General features: G+C 37.9%; 1 protein-coding gene across 2 annotated transcripts; it reads left to right on the top strand.

Moving 5' to 3' along the window:
* Nucleotides 1–355: 355 nt before the first annotated feature.
* Nucleotides 356–23,479, top strand: LOC117322469 (transcription factor CP2-like). Of its 2 annotated transcripts, none has more exons than XM_033877401.1 (19): nucleotides 356–445; nucleotides 3,056–3,101; nucleotides 3,470–3,514; nucleotides 4,078–4,278; nucleotides 5,577–5,627; nucleotides 9,544–9,620; nucleotides 11,535–11,602; nucleotides 11,740–11,845; nucleotides 12,185–12,486; nucleotides 12,756–12,824; nucleotides 13,324–13,365; nucleotides 13,680–13,783; nucleotides 14,731–14,896; nucleotides 16,326–16,422; nucleotides 16,703–16,793; nucleotides 17,024–17,073; nucleotides 17,582–17,724; nucleotides 18,109–18,160; nucleotides 19,498–23,479. In XM_033877401.1, the coding sequence occupies exons 4-19, from the start codon at nucleotides 4,103–4,105 to the stop codon at nucleotides 19,542–19,544; spliced, it is 1,641 nt and encodes a 546-aa protein (XP_033733292.1). In that variant the 5' UTR covers nucleotides 356–445; nucleotides 3,056–3,101; nucleotides 3,470–3,514; nucleotides 4,078–4,102; the 3' UTR covers nucleotides 19,545–23,479. The 2 variants fall into 2 exon arrangements, with proteins under 2 accessions (XP_033733292.1, XP_033733293.1); XM_033877402.1 differs by having other exon boundaries at nucleotides 4,075–4,278.
* Nucleotides 23,480–23,485: the final 6 nt, after the last annotated feature.

Below are 23,485 nucleotides of genomic sequence, written 5' to 3'. Positions count from 1 at the left end.
AGTATAAACATGCATTCTAATATAATAAGTCTCCGGTGTCAGCTAAATTAATTAAACGCTGTTTTATCAAATCAGAAATATAGTTTCTTAGTGTAAATATATTCTAAACAAAACTGCAAAGAAAAGCCTAAAAATCCGGAATGGTATGTTGGTTTCTTTTTTATATCGCAGAAATTACTTCCGTTCCATATTTTTCAGTCGCAACTTTTAGCTGATCAAATAAATAGCCACATGGAAGAAAAAATGAATTGCCAGAGTTATAAAACATTAACAGATTATAATGTATTTCAGAAACACAATAATTTCTCTTTTGTTTTGGGGGAGAAAAAAATACGGCGTGTTATAGTTGAAAATTAGATGTCGTAAAATAGGCAAACCGATTTCTGGCAGCAAAACAGCTTCATATTTTTGGGGGAGATATTTTGTTTATGAATATATGTGCTATGTGAGTATCCTCCAATTCATTGTATTCTTAAATATATACAGAATATCAAATAAGCACGGAATGAGTGCATTTGCGGCGGTAGTTCTCAATGCCAATGCGATCAATGCGTACGCTGTCCTTGTTCCGATTAGGCCTGAGCCTAGAAGTAGAACATAGAGAGCACTTGGTACTTACCAAGGCATGGCCTCGCATGTGGATGATTGCTGCCTCCTTGAAACGAAATATTCAATGCCTTTGAATACCTGAGATTAGATTATATGCTGCGTTATTCGCATTGATGTCATGCATGCTGTTATTTCGTGATATTTTGGTGTAGTCTTTCGTTTTCCAACGATTGTTGCAAAGGGGAGGTAATTATGTAATACTGGTGATGGTGGTATTTTCGTTATAGTGTACTCATCATTTTGTCAGAGGAACTGAACTCATAATACATTGGGATTTTAAGTGTTCACAGAACAAGATATGAAATATTTCCAGTTGACAGTATATTTTTACACTAGATTTTCATTAACCATCTCCAATAAAATGTATGATTAAGCACGCGTGCCTTAGTGTTCCTAATTAGAAAACACTACTAGCAATGTTTCTGTATTGTTACGTCGCAGGTCCCAATTCTGGTTTTTGCGCGACGGAGAGAGAGAGGGCAATGCCTTTACTGGCACTGCTTTGATAGGGATAATTTGAATCCCTTGACTGTTTTGGCGCACACAACCGAATCTTCCAGATCTAGATGATTCTAGTCAACTACTGTTCTTATGAAGAAAGAGTTTTTGTAAGGATATGTTGTGGCTCGTTGTACTTGGTATGTTAATGAGATTATCAAACACAAACACTTAAGATAGCCTATGGCCAAATTTTAGAGATTGAAAAAAACATGAGGTTTGCTGAGTGATTGGCAGCTTAAGATCAAGGGTTGAGATCCCCCGTCTCACCTCACGGGGATGGATACTTATTTTTCTCTTACCCAATTAAAACTCTCTTCTGTATCTAATATTGATGTTACATCAATGCAAGACAATGTTGACATGACATGATTGGATTGTTGACATGACGTCATACAATTGTTGAGAACATGTACATGTAAAGAGCATGTTTAGCTTGGGTCTTAGCCTAGGATGAGGACTAGATAAGAAAATCTCTGACATGTGTAAAATGTGGTCATCACTGTTCAAGAGTAAGGGAAAAGGTAATTTCTGTCTCCTTTTTTGGTTCCGGGAAAAGACAATTGTGTTAAGTTTAGAATGTAAATCATAAATGAAAAAAAAAAAAAAAAATCGAAGAAGTCAAGAAAAAAAAGAAGCAAAATGAACAGTAGTCACCATATGTTTATCTGCGTTTTCTGTTTGCAAATTTAACCACTGAGCTATTTACATATGCCATAATTAATCAATGCAGTATAAAAGCATTTGTCCATGAAATATGAAGAATGAGAATTGTATGCTCTCTCACAGGTAATGTAGTTACTTCATGTATTTAACACTGGATAACAGGCCCCTACTTGGTTAAGTGTAAAAACCACGTGCCTACACAGAAACTTTAACAAGGATTTTCTGAAAATAGCTCATAACTCTTAACTTATATGGGATATTATGGTGCTTTGTATTTGTGTGAATCTGATCAAAATCCCTCAAGGAGTAAAGTTGCTAGGGCATCGACAATTTTTGGTGTTATGAACATTTATACTGATTACGAACAAGACGGATTGAAAGGAATCTCCTAGTCCCTCCACCCCCTGGGATCACTGTTAGGAGACTAATAAGGCACACGTGGTGTTTCTTATCATGCATCTAAATTTGGAAGCACTATTAAACATTTTGCTTTATAAGTAGTGTCTAATCTTAAATTATAATCATTATGTGCAAACACTATTTATGTATCCAAATTTCAAAATTACTCGCCATAAGTATTGCTCGTTCTGTAACACTGGACAGATATTAAACCAATTCATTAAATGGTAACTGAGTAGCCAATTAGTATCATTTGCACAACAGTGTAGAAATTGAGACAAGTATAAGGTTTCATGGATGAGACTTATTATATAAGTCATATGACACAGTTATACTACATGTGAAGAATCTGTAATATGTTGTTTTATGCTAAAAGTCAGTTTGTCTGTATCACACTGAACAGTCGAGGTCGTTTTGAGGCAGTTTCTTGTTGTAGTAGCTGGTGGCTACCTCCCTGAATAGCATATGGGAAGCATGTTCATTGTATGTTGCACTTACAGTCTAGAGGTCTAAGTTCTATCTAGTGTGTTAATTATTATTATTAGTCACCTACCAGTGAAACCTGGGGGACTATAGGCTTCCTCTCGTACGTTTGTCTGTGTGTCTGTCTGTCCACTCAGTTTTCAGCTCTTTTCTCAGCCATGCCCTCAAAATACATCAGTATAAGTTGGTATGTAACATCAGTATGAGTAGCTGCTAATCAAGTTTGAGATTCAGGGTTTTTGGGTCAAGGTCGAGGTCATTGTGACTATTTTAAGCGGGGGCCATTATGCTTGTTTTATCAATGTTTCCAGGTACAGAATGTCATTACCCTATGAGTAGCCACAGTTGTGTATAATAAAAAAACCCTCTAATTTAATGACATGTAAATGTATACTTTCAGATATTTAAAGAAGAAAGATACTGCAATGGAATATGAACTAGATAAGGTAAGTGACATTTTGACATTCTGTAGTTTATCTGTATAAACAGAAACATCTTTAAATTTGTGACATTAATCAATGTTGATCAAAGAATTTTTGGTTTATTTTTTTCCCAAAATAATAAATAATGTCATAGAAATTCATCCTTTACTTATTAATGATACTGTGCTTCGCTATATAAAAAACCAATTTACATGTTTATTATAGTTAATTCATTGTCCTGTAATAAGCTTACTCCAGGTTTGTGTTGGGAGGATGGCACACTGAGGTTATTGCATAAATATAGTATTGTTGTATACACATTCTAAAGTTTGTTTTAACCTATTGTTGCCATGCACGAAATAAACCTTTTTAATGCTTTTTTGTGTGTATAGGTACATAGAATTATCAGGAGAAAGAGAGCAGATTTCTAAACAAAGGTACGGCATACAGAATCGACATGATATAACGTACTGTAAATTACTTATATTTCATGAATACTTTATTTACCTCTTCTGATATATGTGAGAATACATGTACATTATTTCACAAAAGGTTATGTAGAAATGACTTTTAATTCACGAATGATGTGTTATTTAAGTCATGGACTCTGCAAAATTTCTTTTTCTGTAACTGATAGTTTGGTTGCTATCAAACAGTATTGTTTTTGTACAAATAACCACAAAGGATTTGAATTCGCAAGTGTATTTTTCCTCAAATTTCCCTTTGAAGGAATTTTTCATGGTTCACTGGTCAGCAGTTACTGCCATATTTCTCACAACATTATACATATACATGCCTGTCCACACAAGCAATATTGCCTCTACTATAATGATATTGATATGGAACAAATTTATTAATTTCCAAATTTTGTTTGTTGTCCATTACATAAATAATTGAGGATGAGGTATATTAAAAATTGCTATCATCTGAAAGGTTAGTTTTCCGTACATGTTTTTCGTGTCTACTATTGTCTGCATTCTTTCTCTTTACATTTCAGCAGCTGTTGCTCAGCCGATATTGACCAGATGTCTTTCAGCTGGTCAACAGTAGAACGAGACAGCCCTGGAACGCAGGGCGGTAAACGTACCAAAATGTCACACCCTATCACAAGCTGGGATATAAACGACTCGCTGGCCGCTGACTTTGATGGCTCCCTCTCAGGTCTCGGTACAGAGTTAGGAACAGGAACCTACAACATGAGGTAAGTATCCCACATAGTTCTCCAGGCATTTAGTACTGGAGATAGCTGGCCGACATAGGACATAGCTGGCCAACGTAGGACATGGCTGGCCAACGTAGGACATGGCTGGCCAACGTAGGACATAGCTGGCCAACGTAGGACATGGCTGGCCGACATAGGACATGGCTGGCCGACGTAGGACATGGCTGGCCGATGTAGGACATTGCTGGCCAACGTAGGATATGGCTGGCCGACATAGGACATGGCTGGACGACGTAGGACATGGCTGGCCGTCAAAGGACATAATCTTTGATATTTAATCTTTAAATTTCTGTACATGTGTTAATTCCATAGGAATGATGTCAACACCTGGGATGGTTCTGATGGCGGGCAGACATTTGAAACAAGTCAACACAAAGACTTGATTCTTTATAGGCAGTAGACCATTATGATGTGTTTTTCACCTAGTTATTTTTCTTTGGCCTAATAAGTGTTATACTTTTGTATTTCAACCTTTTATTTTGAGTTTTATGTATTAATTTTTGGGAATGTGCTGTGTTGTTTTGCTCTAAATGACTATTTCTCCATGGACAACAATAAAAACAACAAAAGAAATTACTGAATCCTCAGTGTAGGTATCCGTTGTTACTACATTATAAATGTAATATGATGTAACTACTGAATCCTCAGTGTAGCTATCTGTTGTTACTACGTTATAAACCTTATAATTTTATAATGTAACTACTGAATGTCTAAATGTATTTAATCTGATGGACCTCATTAACAGACATTTATCAGAATAATTCTGATTTCATTTTGGGTTTTGCCAGCTGGTTCTATCGACCACTTCCCACAGGTTGCATATTCTTTTTACCAGACGATCCTCAGACACCGTAAAAATGTGTCGGGTAACACTCAACAGACAACTCCTCTTGTCAATTCAGTGATTGTTCAGGGTGCATTTCGGGCTGAATATAGGCTCCTTCCGCTAGTGAGATTTAAAAAATATATTACAAATTTCATGTTCATATATTTTCAAGCAGATATGAATGTTTCAGTGTCCCTGTACATTAATTTCTATGAAGAATATAAGGTTGAGCAAGTATGTGTTTCAAGCAGATGAACTTATGCTACTAGTTTCTATTCGTTGAAGCTAAATTCAAAATAAAAAGACCTGTTGATAATATTTCCTCATTTAGCAAAAAATACCACTGTACCAATAAAAAAGTATACAGGCCCCTGTAAAATAAGGGTAAGAAAATCACTGCGGTTCTACATTTAACTGTTGGTAACTAGATTTATGATTTGAATCTTTTCAGTGAGGCGTTGCTGGCTCTGCCTGTTTTCAAGCAAGAGAATCTCGACAATGGGTATGATACTTTTGTAGTATTTGACAATGTAACATTACATCGTAAAATTTGTAAATGGTCATGTAGTTAATAATTCCTTCTATATTAATATGGACTTTTTTTGGAAATGTGTGAATACAGTCTTTGTAATATGTAATGTTATGGTTTGTTATTAGCTCACCGGTTATGAGTAATGCATCTTCGCTAGCCAAGGCTTCTGATTACGTTACACTCCACGAACCCTTGGCAGATATAGGCGTCAGTTCTGGCCCTCTAGCGGTGATTCGAAATTACCACCCTTCACGCATGAAATTTTCGACCAATCAAAACAAGCGTTACCGATTTACTTCATCGGTGATGTTTACAAATACACATCGAGGTTTGGTGTCATTTCGATGAGATATGTGATCAATGGCTTATATGAATTGATCAAACACTGCGAATGTTCCCCCAAAGATTGTGATTTTTGTATTTAGGTAAAATGCCATGACATAGTCGGCAATGTAGCTCTGTACTGGGTGCCGCATTTTTAGCTCACCTGCCCGAAGGGCAAGTGAGCTTATGCCGTGGCGCGGCGTCCGTCGTCCGTCCGTCGTCAACTTTTCCATTCAAGCAACTTCTTCTCAATAACCAAAAGGCCCAGAGACCTAATATTGGGCCTGTAGCATGCTGGGGTGAAGGGCTACCAAGTTTGTTCAAATGAAGAACGTTGACCTTCATTCAAGGTCACAGGGGTCAAAAAGGCTAAAATCTTTAAACGACTTCTTCTCAATAACCAAGAGTCCCAGGGAGTTGATATTAGGTCTGTAGCATGCTGGGGTGAAGGGCTACCAAGTTTGTTCAAATGAATGACCTTGACTTTCATTCAAGGTCACAGGGGTCAAATATGCTAAAAAAAAAATAAACGACTTCTTCTAAATAGCCAAAAGACCCAGGGACTTGATATTGGGTCTGTAGCATGCTGGGGTGAAGGTCTACCAAGTTTGTTCAAATGAATGACCTTGACCTTCATTCAAGGTCACAGGAGTCAAAAAGGCTAAAATCTTTAAACGACTTCTTCTCAATAACCAACAGATCCAGAGACCTAATATTTGGCCTGCAGCATGCTAGGATGAAGGGCTCCCAAGTTTGTTCAAATGAATGACCTTGACCTTCATTCAAGGTCACAGGAGTCAAAAAGGCTAAAATCTTTAAACGACTTCTTCTCAATAACCAACAGATCCAGAGACCTAATATTTGGCCTGCAGCATGCTAGGATGAAGGGCTCCCAAGTTTGTTCAAATGAATGACCTTGACCTTCATTCAAGGTCACAGGAGTCAAAAAGGCTAAAATCTTTAAATGACTTCTTCTCAATAACCAAGAGGCCCAGGGAGTTGATATTTGGCCTGTAGCATGCTGGGGTAAAGGGCTCCCAAGTTTGTTCAAATGAATGACCTTGATCTTCATTCAAGGTCACAGGAGTCAAAAAGGCTGAAATCTTTAAACGACTTCTCAATAACCAAGAGGCCCAGGGAGTTGATATTGGGTCTGTAGTATGCTGGGGTAAAGGGCTACCAAGTTTGTTCAAATGAATGACCTTGATCTTTATTCAAGGTCACAGGAGTCAAAAAGGCTAAAATCTTTAAACGACTTCTTCTCAATAACCAACAGTCCCAGGGAGTTGGTATTGGGTCTGTAGCATGCTGGGGTGAAGGGCTACCTAGTTTGTTCAAATGAATGACCTTGACCTTCATTCAATGTCACAGGGACCAAACAGGCTAAAATCTTTAAACGACTTCTTCTCAATAACCAAAAGTCCCAGGGAGTTGATATTGGGTTTGTAGCATGCTGCGGTAAAGGGCTACCAAATTTGTTCAAATGAATGACCTTGACCTTCATTCAAGGTCACAGGAGTCAAAAAGGCTAAAATCTTTAAACGACTTCTTCTCAATAACCAACAGTCCCAGAGACCTAATATTTGGCCTGTAGCATGCTGGGGTAAAGGGCTACCAAGTTTGTTCAAATGAATGACCTTGACCTTCATTCAAGGTCACTGGAGTCAAAAAGGCTAACATTTTAAAACGACTTCTTCTCAATAACCAACAGTCCCAGAGACCTAATATTTGGCCTGTAGCATGCTGGGGTGAAGGGCTCGCAAGTTTGTTCAATTGAATGACCTTGACCTTCATTCAAGGTCACAGGAGTCAAAAAGGCTAAAAATTTTAACAACTTCTTCTCAATTACCAACAGTCCCAGAGACCTAATATTTGGCCTGTAGCATGCTGGGGTGAAGGGCTCGCAAGTTTGTTCAAATGAATGACCTTGACCTTCATTCAAGGTCACAGGAGTCAAAAAGGCTAAAATCTTGACACGACTTCTTCTCAATAACCAAGAGTCCCATGGAGTTAATATTGTGTCTGTAGCATGCTGGGGTAAAGGGCTACCAAGTTTGTTCAAATGAATGACCCTGACTCGCATTCAAGGTCACGTCGATCAAGTATGCTTAAATCTTTAAATGACTTTAAGTGAAAAGCCAAAGTGCAGAGAGACATTATTATATTGGTCCTGTAGCATGCTTTCAAATAACTGCAGGATCCATATATGAAAAGATCACTGCATTGCAGGTGAGCGATTTGGGCCCATTGGGCCCTTGTTTGTTTACTGCGAAACCAAGCCAGAATGTAAAACGCGATTTGATTGGGTGCCCTGGGATTCCAGGGCGCGACGATTTGAACACGACCTATATCTGCCAAGGGTTCGTGGAGTGTAACGTAATCAGAAGCCTTGGCTAGCGAAGATGTGAGTAACGGTGAGCTAATGCTGTACAGCCGGTGTCCGATGCTTCACCGGTTACGAGTAACGGTGAGCTAATGCTGTACCGCCGGCGTCCGATGCCTCACCGGTTACCAGTAATGGTGAGCTAATGCTGTACCGCCGGCATGCGATGCCTCACCGGTTACCAGTAACGGTGAGCTAATGCTGTACCGCCGGTGTCCGATGCCTCACCGGTTATGAGTAACGGTGAGCTAATGCTGTACCGCCGGTGTCTGATGCCTCACCGGTTACCAGTAATGGTGAGCTAATGCTGTACCGCCGGTGTCTGATGCCTCACCGGTTACCAGTAATGGTGAGCTAATGCTGTACCGCCGGCATGCGATGCCTCACCGGTTACCAGTAACGGTGAGCTAATGCTGTACCGCCGGTGTCCGATGCCTCACCGGTTATGAGTAACGGTGAGCTAATGCTGTACCGCCGGTGTCTGATGCCTCACCGGTTACCAGTAATGGTGAGCTAATGCTGTACCGCCGGTGTCCGATGCCTCACCGGTTATGAGTAACGGTGAGCTAATGCTGTACCGCCGGTGTCTGATGCCTCACCGGTTACCAGTAATGGTGAGCTAATGCTGTACCCCCGGTGTTGGCGTCCCACCCCAAGACTTAAAAGTTTTTTTGGGGAAAGATTTTGGGGAAAGTTTTTGGAAAGCTAGTAAGTCTAAAAGTATTCACCTCGCACCCTTCTAATTTGGTTTATACATTCATTAGAGGTCTAGAAGTGATGTTATATAAAAAAATCATGAAGAAAAAAATTATTTTGCATTTTACCTTTGGAATTTTTTGGCACCAAAACTTTGAAGTTTTTGGAAAGCTTTGTAAGTCCAAAAGTATGCACCTCACACCCTTCTTATTTAGTTTATATATCCATGAGAGGTCTAGGAGTGATGTTATCTGACGTACAATTTCAAAATGACATGCTTACACATACATAGAAAATGAGTGCATAGTGTGATTGCTGTTGTCGGTGAGCTTTCGCAATCATTGATTGCACTTGTTATGCTAGACCTCTGTCAGGTGGCATAGAATCATCAATTATTTCATAATGTTCCATTCACTTCATACTAATATGTTTTGTTTATTATAATGCAGTGTAGATAAATTATCTTTCTGTCTGTATTTTCAGATTCCAGTACATTCTTGGAGCCGCTACATCTCCAGCCGTGAAGATAAACGAAGAAACATTAACTTATCTAAATCAGGGTGAGATTTTCTGGGTATTCAATTGAAGCATTTCACTATATTCATCACATTCCAATTCACATGCACAATACTGACGCCCAAATCTACCCACTACAAGGTACCCAATATAAACAATACTGTCGTCCAAATCTACCCACTACAAGGTACCCAATATAAACAATACTGACTCCCAAATCTACCCACTACAAGGTACCCAATATAAACAATACTGACTCCCAAATCTACCCACTACAAGGTACCCAATATAAACAATACTGACTCCCAAATCTATCCACTACAAGGTACCCAATATAAACAATACTGACTCCCAAATCTACCCACTACAAGGTACCCAATATAAACAATACTGACTCCCAAATCTACCCACTACAAGGTACCCAATATAAACAATACTGTCGTCCAAATCTACCCACTACAAGGTACCCAATATAAACAATACTGTCGTCCAAATCTACCCACTACAAGGTACCCAATATAAACAATACTGACTCCCAAATCTACCCACTACAAGGTACCCAATATAAACAATACTGACTCCCAAATCTACCCACTACAAGGTACCCAATATAAACAATACTGACTCCCAAATCTACCCACTACAAGGTACCCAATATAAACAATACTGACTCCCAAATCTACCCACTACAAGGTACCCAATATAAACAATACTGTCGTCCAAATCTACCCACTACAAGGTACCCAATATAAACAATACTGACTCCCAAATCTATCCACTACAAGGTACCCAATATAAACAATACTGACTCCCAAATCTACCCACTACAAGGTACCCAATATAAACAATACTGTCGTCCAAATCTACCCACTACAAGGTACCCAATATAAACAATACTGTCGTCCAAATCTACCCACTACAAGGTACCCAATATAAACAATACTGACTCCCAAATCTACCCACTACAAGGTACCCAATATAAACAATACTGACTCCCAAATCTACCCACTACAAGGTACCCAATATAAACAATACTGACTCCCAAATCTATCCACTACAAGGTACCCAATATAAACAATACTGATTCCCAAATCTACCCACTACAAGGTACCCAATATAAACAATACTGTCGTCCAAATCTACCCACTACAAGGTACCCAATATAAACAATACTGACTCCCAAATCTACCTACTACAAGGTACCCAATATAAACAATACTGACTCCCAAATCTACCCACTACAAGGTACCCAATATAAACAATACTGACTCCCAAATCTACCTACTACAAGGTACCCAATATAAACAATACTGACTCCCAAATCTACCTACTACAAGGTATCCAATATAAACAATACTGACTCCCAAATCTACCTACTACAAGGTATCCAATATAAACAATACTGACTCCCAAATCTACCCACTACAAGGTACCCAATATAAACAATACTGACTCCCAAATCTACCCACTACAAGGTACCCAATATAAACAATACTGACTCCCAAATCTACCCACTACAAGGTACCCAATATAAACAATACTGACTCCCAAATCTACCCACTACAAGGTACCCAATATAAACAATACTGACTCCCAAATCTACCCACTACAAGGTACCCAATATAAACAATACTGACTCCCAAATCTACCCACTACAAGGTACCCAATATAAACAATACTGACTCCCAAATCTACCCACTACAAGGTACCCAATATAAACAATACTGACTCCCAAATCTACCCACTACAAGGTACCCAATATAAACAATACTAACGTCCAAGCCCACATGTTCAGGCAAGTGACCCCCTACCTTTTCACATCGGATCGGGGAATCAAACTTTGGTCGCCTAGGTGAACGGCAAGTGTGTTACCACTGTGTCACCTGACCTCCCTAGGTACAATGTACAAAGTAGCAGGCTTTCTCATGCTTTATAATTGTAATTATTTTCCTTTTTAGGTCAATCATACGAGATTAAGCTGAAGAAGCTAGGTGACTTGTCCGACATGCAGGGAAAATGTCTCCGGGTGAGTATATTAGAGGCCCTTGTTGAATACTTAAGGCCTTTAATAAATCATCCTTAATCTCATTCAATCTGGTCATGTAAAAGTTGTATATATATTTTGTAGATTGATATTAATCTAGGAATATTTTATATTTTTAGAGTGTGGTTAAAGTTTGTTTTCACGAACGAAGACTACAGTATATGGAGAAGGAACAGTTGGAGTCGTGGAAGCAGATTCGGCCTGGAGAGCGAATCATGGATATAGGTTAAGACAGATATCATATCACTTTACTATATTTCTAGACTAAGCTTCCAAATTAGTGTCAATATGTATTTGTTTTGCTTCATTTCTTATTAGTTGATACTTGGTGTTATTGTGATTGATTTTTGAACATTAAATGATTGACCTTTTCTCAAATCTGAGACTACATGTATGTTACCAGGAAGTATTCTAAAGAACTTTGGTTTTGAAGTTATTATAAAATTTAAAGAAATTTTAAAGAACTGATTTTTTGGCCATCATCAAGATTTATTCTAGTGACATACAAACACATTTTCTGTGATATGTATTTTGTGTTTTAAAGTTATATTTTGTTACATATAGATATTCCTCTATCGTATGGTCTTATGGAAGTGAACCTGGACAGTATTGATGGCGGACACTCAGCGGGGGGTCTCATGGACCCCTCGCAGAACACTGCCCGCCTGAACGGGGCTGAAGTTGTATGGGACCCGACTAAGGAGGCCGGGGTTTATATCCGGGTCAACTGTATCAGCACAGAGTTCACGGCCAAGAAACATGGCGGGGAGAAGGGAGTGCCATTCAGAGTTCAGGTGGAAACGTACGCTAAAGGGGATGACAACAAACTGTTACACTGCGCATCGTGTCAGGTCAAGGTGTTCAAGGTAGCAAAATTTAAGAAAGATGTTTTATGTTCACTGGAAAAATAGCTCTGCTTTATTTATCTGCAAACGATTGCTATCAAACATACTGAAAATGTATGGTATCAGTTCAATGTTAAATAATGATCATTGTATAAATAAAATTTTAATTTTAAATATGAGATATTTGAAACTGTCCTTTCTGCAGAAATGAAAAAGATAATCAAGAGGGATGGAGTGTCATTGAGATTTCTATGGAACTTGTTTATATCATTTTTTTTTGTGATTTCCAGCCTAAAGGTGCTGACAGAAAACACAAGAGAGATAGAGAAAAAATGGAAAAAATGTCTGAAATAGAAAAAGTAAGTAATGCTTCCAGCAGAGTTCTGGATTCTTACCTAGGCATATATTTAGTTATTTTTAGGAAAGAAAAACAGCTTCGGGGATTTCACTCTTCAGACATTTTCGCTAATCCACAGGTATGTTCACTTTTGCTCCCTGCTTCCCGGACTATATCATGGTGAAGTCGAAGGCTCAATTACTGCTGAATTGGGATGAAATAAAAAAGACAACTTTGACACTAATCAAATTGTTTGAAGATTTTCCTGTGATAAAATTTCTGTGTTTTGTATCATGTTATAAAATGTTGTCTGTGTTCTGTATCAGGTAATAAAATGTTGTCTTTGTTCTGTATCACATGATAAAATGTTGTCTGTGTTCTGTATCATGTGATAAAATGTTGTCTGTGTTCTGTATCATGTGATAAAATGTTGTCTGTGTTCTGATGAGGTAATAAAATGTTGTCTCTGTTCTAAATCATATGATTATTTCTGAAGATGGTGTTATATTTTTGTTTCCCAGGAGAAGTTTCAGCCGTCCTACGAATGTACTGTATTGACAGAAGTAAGTAACTGTTACAGAGGATTTAGATAGCTTGTAAGTTCACAGAGGTTATATCTCTTTAGAGATCATCAAAGTGACAATTTAGTTAACCCAGTTCAACACCCCTACACACATACACCCAAACAGATGATTTATATAAAAGTAAAAAAAAACACAATCAGTGAAGTTACAAAACTGGATATATTGTAACCATATATCAGTACTGTTGCTCATTCTAAACGTAATTTGTGTCAGAACATTTCTGTTAAGGCCAAGACAATGGATTTTAGATCATCAATGATAAAATATATATCTTCTTCTCTTCCAAATTCTAGGTTCCTGTGGAGCAAGTGTTAGCAAGCACAGCTACTATAGGAGTGAAATCTCCCTCTACATTCTCAAGTCTGGCCCAGAGCTTTTCTGAACTCAGTGCTACAAGGTAAGTCACACCACGGCCTTTCTCGTTTGTCACAGTCCAAACTGTTGGACCTGTTCAACAATAGTGAAGGACCTAATATTTTTACGTTGCTTTACGACGAGCATTGACAAGGACTTTAAGGCTTGTACCAAAAAGTGCAAATCTGGCAAGATTTATGTCTGAAATGTTACATTTAGAATTTGGAAGTACCAGCGCTTTGCATAAATTAACAGGCCCCAGATCTCTTTTCCAATATTTGGATGTTATCTCCTTTCCTATCTAATGTATTGCCCAGGGCCATTCATGTTTATTGTGGTCCAGATGCAGGGATCAGTGTTGTTTGTGAAACAATGACAAACTTAGACTAAGTGATTCCATTTCACATTTTCACATGCTAATACAAAGACTCTTTAAGATTACGCGGTGACTGAATACAACACATTTTCCAAACCTTGTAACTTACGACTTTTCCTGTCATCTACAAATCATTGATCAGATCCAAATGGAATAGTCAATGTATTGCATTATTTTAAAGAAAACACTCCAATCACAGAACATTGATGTAGATCGGGCTATCCTCTTCCTTAATGGCCAAACTTTTCCCCTCATGCATAGGGTCTTATCTGGGGATAAGCCCACCCACGAATTTTGCCCATTTTCAGGGCACTAGCCCCCTGAGCTTATTCCCAGTAAAATATGGTATGCTGAATATAAGGTTTTCAATTCAAAAAGCTCCAATTAACTTACATACTATCAGTTGATTTCAAACATTAAAAGCTAAATTGCAATTGTCATTTATCGACTACATGATTATATTCTAGTTTGAATTTCTCTCTCACAATAAGTACCAAGAGCACTGGCATTGAAACATTTATTCCTGGGTTTAACATCTAGGGGTGACACACATTTCTCTTTCAGAGTTTATATATTACCAGTGTATGTGTGGAGGTTACTTTTAAACTTTCCAGGTCGCCATCAGTCACAGTCATTGGTCATTCTCCGTTGAGGACTGCTGGGCCGTCCTCTGTCACCTCCACACCTAACCACACTGGGGATAACTCTGGGGAAGGTCTCGCTCTCATCTCTCACAATCGTAACTCTTCAGACAGCCCAATCGACACATCATTATCACCGGTGAGTACACCACTATTTAAAAACTGTTGGGTGTTTAACTCACCTGGCTCAAAGTGAGCTTATGTCGCGGTGCAGTGTCCATCGTACGTCCGCCCGTCCAACATCACTATTTAAAAAAAAACTGTTTGATGTTTAGCTCATCTGGCTCAAAGTGAGCTTATGCCATCGTGCAGCGTCCATCGTATGTCCGCCCATCCAACATCACTATTTAAAAAACTGTTTGGTGTTTAGCTCATCTGGCTCAAGGTGAGCTTATGCCATGGTGCTGGGTCCATCGTACGTCCACCCGTCGTCAACATTTCCTTAAAATCGCTATAGTCCAGAATGGATTTTGATGAAATTTGTGCTGGAGCATTATTGGACAAAAGAGATCCAATGCTCTATAAATGAAGGGTGTGGTTCCCCTGGGGTCAAAGGTGCAGGGCCCAATAGGGGAAATAAATGTAAATGCTTTAAATCACTACTAGTCCTGATTGACTGTATGAATTTCATGAAATTTGGTCTGTGGCAATATTAGGCAAAGAAGATCCAATATTGTATAAACAAAGAATGAGGTTCCTGTGGGGCCAGAGGGATGGGGCCCATTAGGGGAAATAAAGATAAGCCATTTACTAGTAAATTAATGCTAGTCCGGATTTAGATGAAAATCTATCTGAATCATTATTGGGCCAAGGAGATCCAATTTTGTATAGAGGGTATGGCTGCCCTGGGGCCGGACAGGCAGGGCCCAATAGGTGAAATATATCAAAACTTTCAAATCCCTCTTCTTCTTTAAGAATGATAGGATTTGGTCCACATTTTGTTTGAAATATTGTTTAGAAAATATATGTAATGTAACTTGTGTGAGAGTATTTTGCCATGATTACTGAAATATCCAGGTGAATGATGCAGGTCTTTTGGGCCATCTGAGACAAAGTCTCAAGTGACTTAATGCAATCGCCTTCTACCCGGTGTTGTGCCTCGTCCATCGTAAACATTTTACATTTTGGACATCTTCTTTGGAACCAAGAGCCCCGGGACCATTATATTGGACCAGAAGCATGCTTGGATGAGGGGCTACCATGTTGATTCAAATGAATAACTTTTACATTCTTTCAAGGTCACAGGGGTCAATTGTCTTAAAATCTTTAAACAACTTCTTCTTGGTAACCAAGAGGCTCAGGACCATGATATTAGGCCATTAGCATGCTGGGATTCATGGAATTCTTGTCTTGAATTTTTCTCAGTTTTTGTCACCAGTATCTTGATATTAACAATGGGTAATGATACAGACAAAACAGTGACCTCAATGTTGATAAAAGGCCTGCAAATGATACCAGTCTAATTTGTAGAAATAGAAAATAAGACTTCTGAGTTTGAATAGCAGTTATATAATAAGAATATTAAAATCAATTGCTGTTAACTGCGACTAACTGTTTTTTCCCTCCAGGGGGCGCTCTCTGCTGAGGCAACAGCCAATCAGGTTACTGCCTGGTTACAGGCCAATAGATTCTTCAACTACAGTCGTGTATTCCAAAACTTTTCAGGTAATTTCCCGATTTACTCTGCGTATACAATCTTTATTGACGTTTACTTATGAAAGTCTTTTGTAACACAACAGTTTTAATGTGTCTCAGTGTATAGATGTGGAGAAATAAATTAATGAAAAAATAGTGAGAAATCTACTGATGTTATTGACTATTCTACAGTAACTAATGGTTATAGAATCAATAGATATTTCTTTAATGAAATTTTGAAATGGAAGATAAAAATTGGGCAGTAGCTAATTTTACCACATCACATTTTAAACACTAATGTCTGTTACAGGGGCTGATATTTTACGACTGTCTCGGGAAGATCTCATTCAAATTTGCGGGATTGTTGATGGAATCCGGCTAAATAATGCACTACAAGACAAGTAAGTTGTAAATTAATGCTTTGAGCAAATAAAACAAAGATGTCAAAATTTTGATTAAGTGTGACTTAATCCAAGCTCTGGTAACTTAACACTCAGAGTTGATTAACAGCACAAGCTTCCTTGTAGTGTCCAATATCTGAAATACTTCCATAAGTGTCAAAGTTTATTTCACAATTGTCAAATTTTACTTATAAGGTGTTTAATCCGGTATTTTTAATTTCTGTTTGTAGAGCTGTCCGACCAAGACTGACTATATTTGTATGTCAAGAAAGCGACTCAGGTAAATATAGACGGTTGTTAAGAAATAAGGGAGACAACTCTAAATAGTTGTTTGCTTAAGTACCAAGATTAAGTTAGATTTTTCAAATCCCTTGAATCATGACCCTGATTTATTTGAGATATTCCTTATGATCAATGAACCATAACTCTGATTCAATTTGATATTTTTTATGTTCAATGAACCACGACCATGACTTAATATGTTCAATGAACCATTACCATGATTTAATTGTGATATTTCGTATGTTCCATGAACCATGACCCTTATTTTATTGAGATATTTTGTGTGTTCAGTGTACCATGACCATGATTTTATTGAGATATTTTGTATGTTCACTGAACCATGACCCTTATTTTATTGAGATATTTTGTGTGTTCAGTGTACCATGACCATGATTTTATTGAGATATTTTGCATGTTCACTGAACCATGACCCTTATTTTATTGAGATATTTTGTGTGTTCAGTGTACCATGACCATGATTTTATTGAGATATTTTGTGTGTTCAGTGTACCATGCCCTGTATATGGAGAGTCTCAGTAGTCATGAGTTGACATGCAAACTGGCAGCACTTTACAGCGTGGGGCCAGAACAGATCGCAGAATTGTACTGTCAGGGGCCATCAGAAATCTACATCCTGGTAACAGACGAGGTGAGAACCTGATCAGAAAACCTGTATAAACTGAACCTACAACATTGTCTTACTATACATTCCAAAAGACTGCATAATCAGAAAACCTGTATAAACCAGACCTACAACATTGTCCCACTATACATTCCTAAAGACTGTGTAATCAGAAAACCTGTTTAAACCGGACCTACAACATTGTCCCACTATACATTCCGAAAGACTGTGTGAAACTTGTATAAACTAGACTTACTAGTAGACCCCAGTTCTGTGTAAATAAGAAAAAATCTGTATAGTAAGACTGAACAAACTAGTTGCATGATTGAACATTTTCTGATATCCTACAGGAAATCTGTGCACTCCAAATTCAATTTAGATATGAAAGCCTTTTGTTGGTTATAATTACAGGTCGTGGGGAATCTGGTGGATCAGTCAAGGTTTTGTGTGGAAGCCATCAAGTGTAAGTATTATTATGGCCATAAAACTGTGATAGTTTAGTTCAATTAGAAATTATTTTTACTTAAATAACCAGAAAAGTGTGTGATTATGATTAGGTGAGCGTCATAGTTACCTTCATATAATTATACATACATGTATATACCTTAAAAAATGTGCCTCCAGTAACAATGAACTGCAGAAAATTAATCTACAGAAGATGCCAAGTTTAAGTTGGAATGATCTTAAAGACTTTCATTTGACAGTATATTTTAACTTTAACTTTGTATCTCGTATTGTTGAATTTTCTGCAGTTCAAAGTGTTTTAAGTCAAGGGGAAAATTACTTTAAATAAGTTCATAACCTCTTTTACCATTCTATGTAATGATTGGGGAGATAATGTCTTTTCCAATGATAAGAATTAGAAATGCCCATTAATATGATATTTAACTTATATGTAACTAACTAGTGGTGGCTGAATCAACCATACTGTGAGGTAGATGTGATGAAATTTTTTTCTTTTTTTTTTTCCTCTTACATTTCGGTATGTCATGTGATGTTTGTCCCATGTTACTATTGTTCCTAGTTAATACCTATTATTCCCTGTTTCCCATGTTACTATTGTTCCTAGTTAATACCTATTATTCTGTTTCCCATGTTACTATTGTTCCTAGTTAATACCTATTATTCCCTGTTTCCCATGTTACTATTGTTCCTAGTTAATACCTATTATTCCCTGTTTCCCATGTTACTATTGTTCCTAGTTAATACCTATTATTCTGTTTCCCATGTTACTATTGTTCCTAGTTAATACCTATTATTCCCTGTTTCCCATGTTACTATTGTTCCTAGTTAACACCTATTATTCCGTTTCCCAGGTTACTATTGTTCCTAGTTAATACCTATTATTCTGTTTCCCATGTTACTATTGTTCCTAGTTAATACCTATTATTCTGTTTCCCATGTTACTATTGTTCCTAGTTAATACCTATTATTCTGTTTCCCATGTTACTATTGTTCCTAGTTACTACCTATTGTTCTGTTTCCCATATTACTATTGTTCCTAGTTAATACCTATTATTCCCTGTTTCCATTGTTACTATTTTCCTAGTTAATACCTATTATTTCCTGTTTCCCATGTTACTATTGTTCCTAGTTAATACCTATTATTCCCTGTTTCCCATGTTACCATTGTTCCTAGTTAATGCCTATTATTCCCTGTTTCCCATGTTACTATTGTTCCTAGTTAATACCTATTATTCCCTGTTTCCCATGTTACTATTGTTCCTAGTTAATACCTATTATTCCCTGTTTCCCATGTTACTATTGTTCCTAGTTAATTTCTGTTATTCTCTGTTTCAGCTGACACCTCCAATCAGTACAAGGTTTTGCTGAAAACTATTCCGTGATGATGTACAAGGATTACTTAAGACCATTGTTGGTTGTAAAATGTGACAGTTTTACTGAAAATCATGACCTGATGGCATTCACTGGAATTTTAAAGACAATGTTCTGTTATAGAATGTCCCAGTTTTAACATTCTTGATGGCATTTATGGTGTTATTAAAGACAACTCCTATCATAGAATGTCCCAGTTTTACTGAAACATTTTCTGATGGTACTCCTGGTGTCATTGAATGTCCCAGTGTTACTAGAACATTCTCCAGTGACGTTGGTGGTGTTGCTTCACATCATTGGTATATATTGTACAGGGTGTACTGGACAGACAGTTGTTAAATGTTGTGTGACAGAGATGGAAGCTGTGTGATTTATTATGTATATACTGATTTGTTTTAAGTACGAGAGTAGTGGCAGCTACTTTGTCATTGCGGAGATACCCGTCGTCATGTTATTAATCGTGATACCTGTCACAGTATCCATTGTCTTGTGTCATCAGTCAAGGTATCGTAAGTCAAGGTGTCATGTTATACAGCATGGTATAGTATGTCTCATCCTGGTATATTTTGTTACCCTTCAGGATATCTTGTTACCCTTCAGGATATTTTGTTACCCTTCAGGGTGTCTTGTTACCCTTCAGAGTATCTTGTTGCCCTTCAGGATATCTTGTTGCCCTTCAGGGTATCTTGTTGCCCTTCAGGATATCTTGTTGCCCTTCAGAGTATCTTGTTGCCCTTCAGGGTATCTTGTTGCCCTTCAGGGTATCTTGTTACCCTTCAGGGTATCTTGTTGCCCTTCAGGGTATCTTGTTGCCCTTCAGGATATCTTGTTACCCTTCAGGGTGTCTTGTTACCCTTCAGGGTATCTTGTTGCCCTTCAGAGTATCTTGTTACCCTTCAGGGTATCTTGTTGCCCTTCAGGATATCTTGTTACCCTTCAGAGTATCTTGTTACCCTTCAGGGTATCTTGTTGCCCTTCAGGGTATCTTGTTACCCTTCAGAGTATCTTGTTACCCTTCAGGGTATCTTGTTACCGTTTAGGATATCTTGTTACCCTTCAGGGTATCTTGTTACCGTTTAGGATATCTTGTTACCCTTCAGAGTATCTTGTTACCCTTCAGAGTATCTTGTTACCCTTCAGGGTATCTTGTTGCCCTTCAGGATATCTTGTTACCCTTCAGAGTATCTTGTTACCCTTCAGGGTATCTTGTTACCCTTCAGAGTATCTTGTTACCTTTCAGGGTATCTTGTTACCCTTCAGGGTATCTTGTTGCCCTTCAGAGTATCTTGTTACCCTTTAGGATATCTTGTTACCCTTCAGGGTATCTTGTTACCCTTTAGGGTATCTTGTTACCCTTCAGGGTGTCTTGTTACCCTTCAGGGTATCTTGTTACCCTTCAGGGTATCTTGTTACCCTTCAGGGTGTCTTGTTACCCTTCAGGGTATCTTGTTACCCTTCAGAGTATCTTGTTACCCTTCAGGGTGTCTTGTTACCCTTCAGGGTATCTTGTGACCCTTCAGGATATCTTGTTACCCTTCAGAGTATCTTGTTACCCTTCAGGGTGTCTTGTTACCCTTCAGGGTATCTTGTTACCCTTCAGGGTGTCTTGTTACCCTTCAGGGTATCTTGTTACCCTTCAGAGTATCTTGTTACCCTTCAGGGTGTCTTGTTACCCTTCAGGGTGTCTTGTTACCCTTCAGGATATCTTGTTACCCTTCGGGGTATCTTGTTACCCTTCGGGATATCTTGTTACCCTTCAGAGTATCTTGTTACCCTTCAGGGTGTCTTGTTACCCTTCAGGGTATCTTGTTACCCTTCAGGGTGTCTTGTTACCCTTCAGGGTATCTTGTTACCCTTCAGAGTATCTTGTTACCCTTCAGGGTGTCTTGTTACCCTTCAGGGTGTCTTGTTACCCTTCAGGATATCTTGTTACCCTTCGGGGTATCTTGTTACCCTTCGGGATATCTTGTTACCCTTCAAGGTATCTTGTTACCCTTCAGGGTATCTTGTTACCCTTCGGGGTATCTTGTTACCCTTCAGGATATCTTGTTACCCTTCAGGGTATCTTGTTACCTTTTAGAGTATCTTGTTACCCTTCAGGGTATCTTGTTACCCTTTAGAGTATCTTGTTACCCTTCAGAGTATCTTGTTACCCTTCAGAGTATCTTGTTACCCTTCAGGGTATCTTGTTACCCTTCAGGGTGTCTTGTTACCCTTCAGGGTATCTTGTTGCCCTTCATATTATCTTATGTTACCCGTTATCTCATTAAAATTCATGTAATTATTCCGAAGTTATTCACTGTAACAGTGTAATAATGATATGTGCTGTATGGTCCTTTTAGGACAATTAACAAGGAGACATTCAGGGCTTCACTTTGTTAGGACTTTGTGACAATGTATATTGAATGTCAAGCTGTTGGTGAAACAGACTGTTGTTGTAGACAGGTAGCTCTCAGGTCCAGATTTCAGTAAAGTCCTGTCATTTGTAAATTTTGTTTTCTGTTCTTTAGTTACCTGTTACTAAGATGCACCCCTAGCTGTACCTATAAGCAAGCAAGAGTAGATTGGAGGATGACAATATAATGTCCAGAGATAATCTCACATTAGATTTTTCTGTTGTAATTTTGTTTATGTGGTGAATGCTGACACCTTATATTTGATTCAGCTCAATTATTAACTATTTCAGATGACCATTTTCATGTTAAACCTCTCTATGATTTTGTTTATCACCATAAAACAAGATAAAGTTCATAATTCCTTATGGATTTATCTTTATTTATTTCCAGTTAAATCTGCTGAGTTATGGCTACAATTCATATTAAAGTTAAGTATACGATAATATAAAATGTGAACCAACCCTGCATGCACAGAGTTAAGTGAATGACCTTGACCTACTCTCAAGATCTCGGGGTTCAAATCTTTAAACAACTTCTTCTCCATAACTAAGAGACCCTGAGGGTCATAATATTGGGCCAGTAGCATGCCGGGATGAAGGGCTGCCAGTTTGTTCAAATGAATGTCCTTGACCTACATTCAAGGCTACAGGATGTGTTAAATGTTTGTTTAAAAGCAAAACATCATCTATCAGTGTACAGATAGAGAACCGTTAAGGCCCCTAGGCCTCTTGTTGTCCCAAGTTGACTGTTAGTGGGGAGATGTGATTTTACCCAGCCTTTTTCTTTTCCTTCACAGCAGCAACCAGTATATTTGATAGACTATGGGGTTCTGATGCATGGCTTTGATAATCAGTCGGCCATTGTTCAAAAAAAAAAGTTTGCACATGCATGCAGGACATATTTGATGCAGCTCATTTACATATAGAGTGGAACTGCGGTATTGATTCTCACATTATTTCATCATTAAGGTATATATTCTATCATTTAACATATTTTTGTTATTTTGTCATAATTCATACGTTAAAAAAAAAACATGGAGAGGCTTTAAATGATATGTACTGTACAAGTGAAAATGTTTATTCTTGCAGATTTTTGTTTTTGTTGGGAAAATCTTCTCTTTTTTGTTGGAAAATGTCTGTAATACAAAGAGGATATGTAGGGCTTTTCCAGTAAAATATCTTTACAAATAAAAATTTAATTGATACAGTACAAATTTAAAGTAATCATGTAATAAGCTGCATTTTCTCCAGCTCCTGACAGGCATAGAATTTCTTTATTTATGGAGTCCTCTTGTATCGTATACATTTTACTGGAATAGCCCCCAACTGTTCCCCTTGTATCCTATACATTTTACTGGAATAGCCCCCAACTGTTCCCCTTGTATCCTATACATTTTACTGGAATAGCCCCCAACTGTTCCCCTTGTATCCTATACATTTTACTGGAATAGCCCCCAACTGTTCCCCTCGAATATGATATATACTCTATGAGTATGGAATATTCTGTCCTAAGAGTGACATGTCTATTTTGAATATAAATGATTAATTTTCCCATTT

The sequence above is a fragment of the Pecten maximus genome, chromosome 2 (assembly GCF_902652985.1).
Source record: "Pecten maximus chromosome 2, xPecMax1.1, whole genome shotgun sequence".
In the NCBI taxonomy this organism is placed as follows: domain Eukaryota; kingdom Metazoa; phylum Mollusca; class Bivalvia; order Pectinida; family Pectinidae; genus Pecten; species Pecten maximus.
This window is presented reverse-complemented; position numbering and strand designations above follow the sequence as displayed.

Coding starts and splice junctions, on each gene's coding strand:
- LOC117322469 (XM_033877401.1), top strand. CDS start 4,103: ATGTCTTTCAGCTGGTCAACAGTAGAACGAGACAGCCCTGGAACGCAG. Junction 16,423..16,702: donor TGTATTCCAAAACTTTTCAG/GTAATTTCCCGA, acceptor TGTCTGTTACAG/GGGCTGATATTTTACGACTG. Junction 17,725..18,108: donor ACATCCTGGTAACAGACGAG/GTGAGAACCTGA, acceptor TTATAATTACAG/GTCGTGGGGAATCTGGTGGA.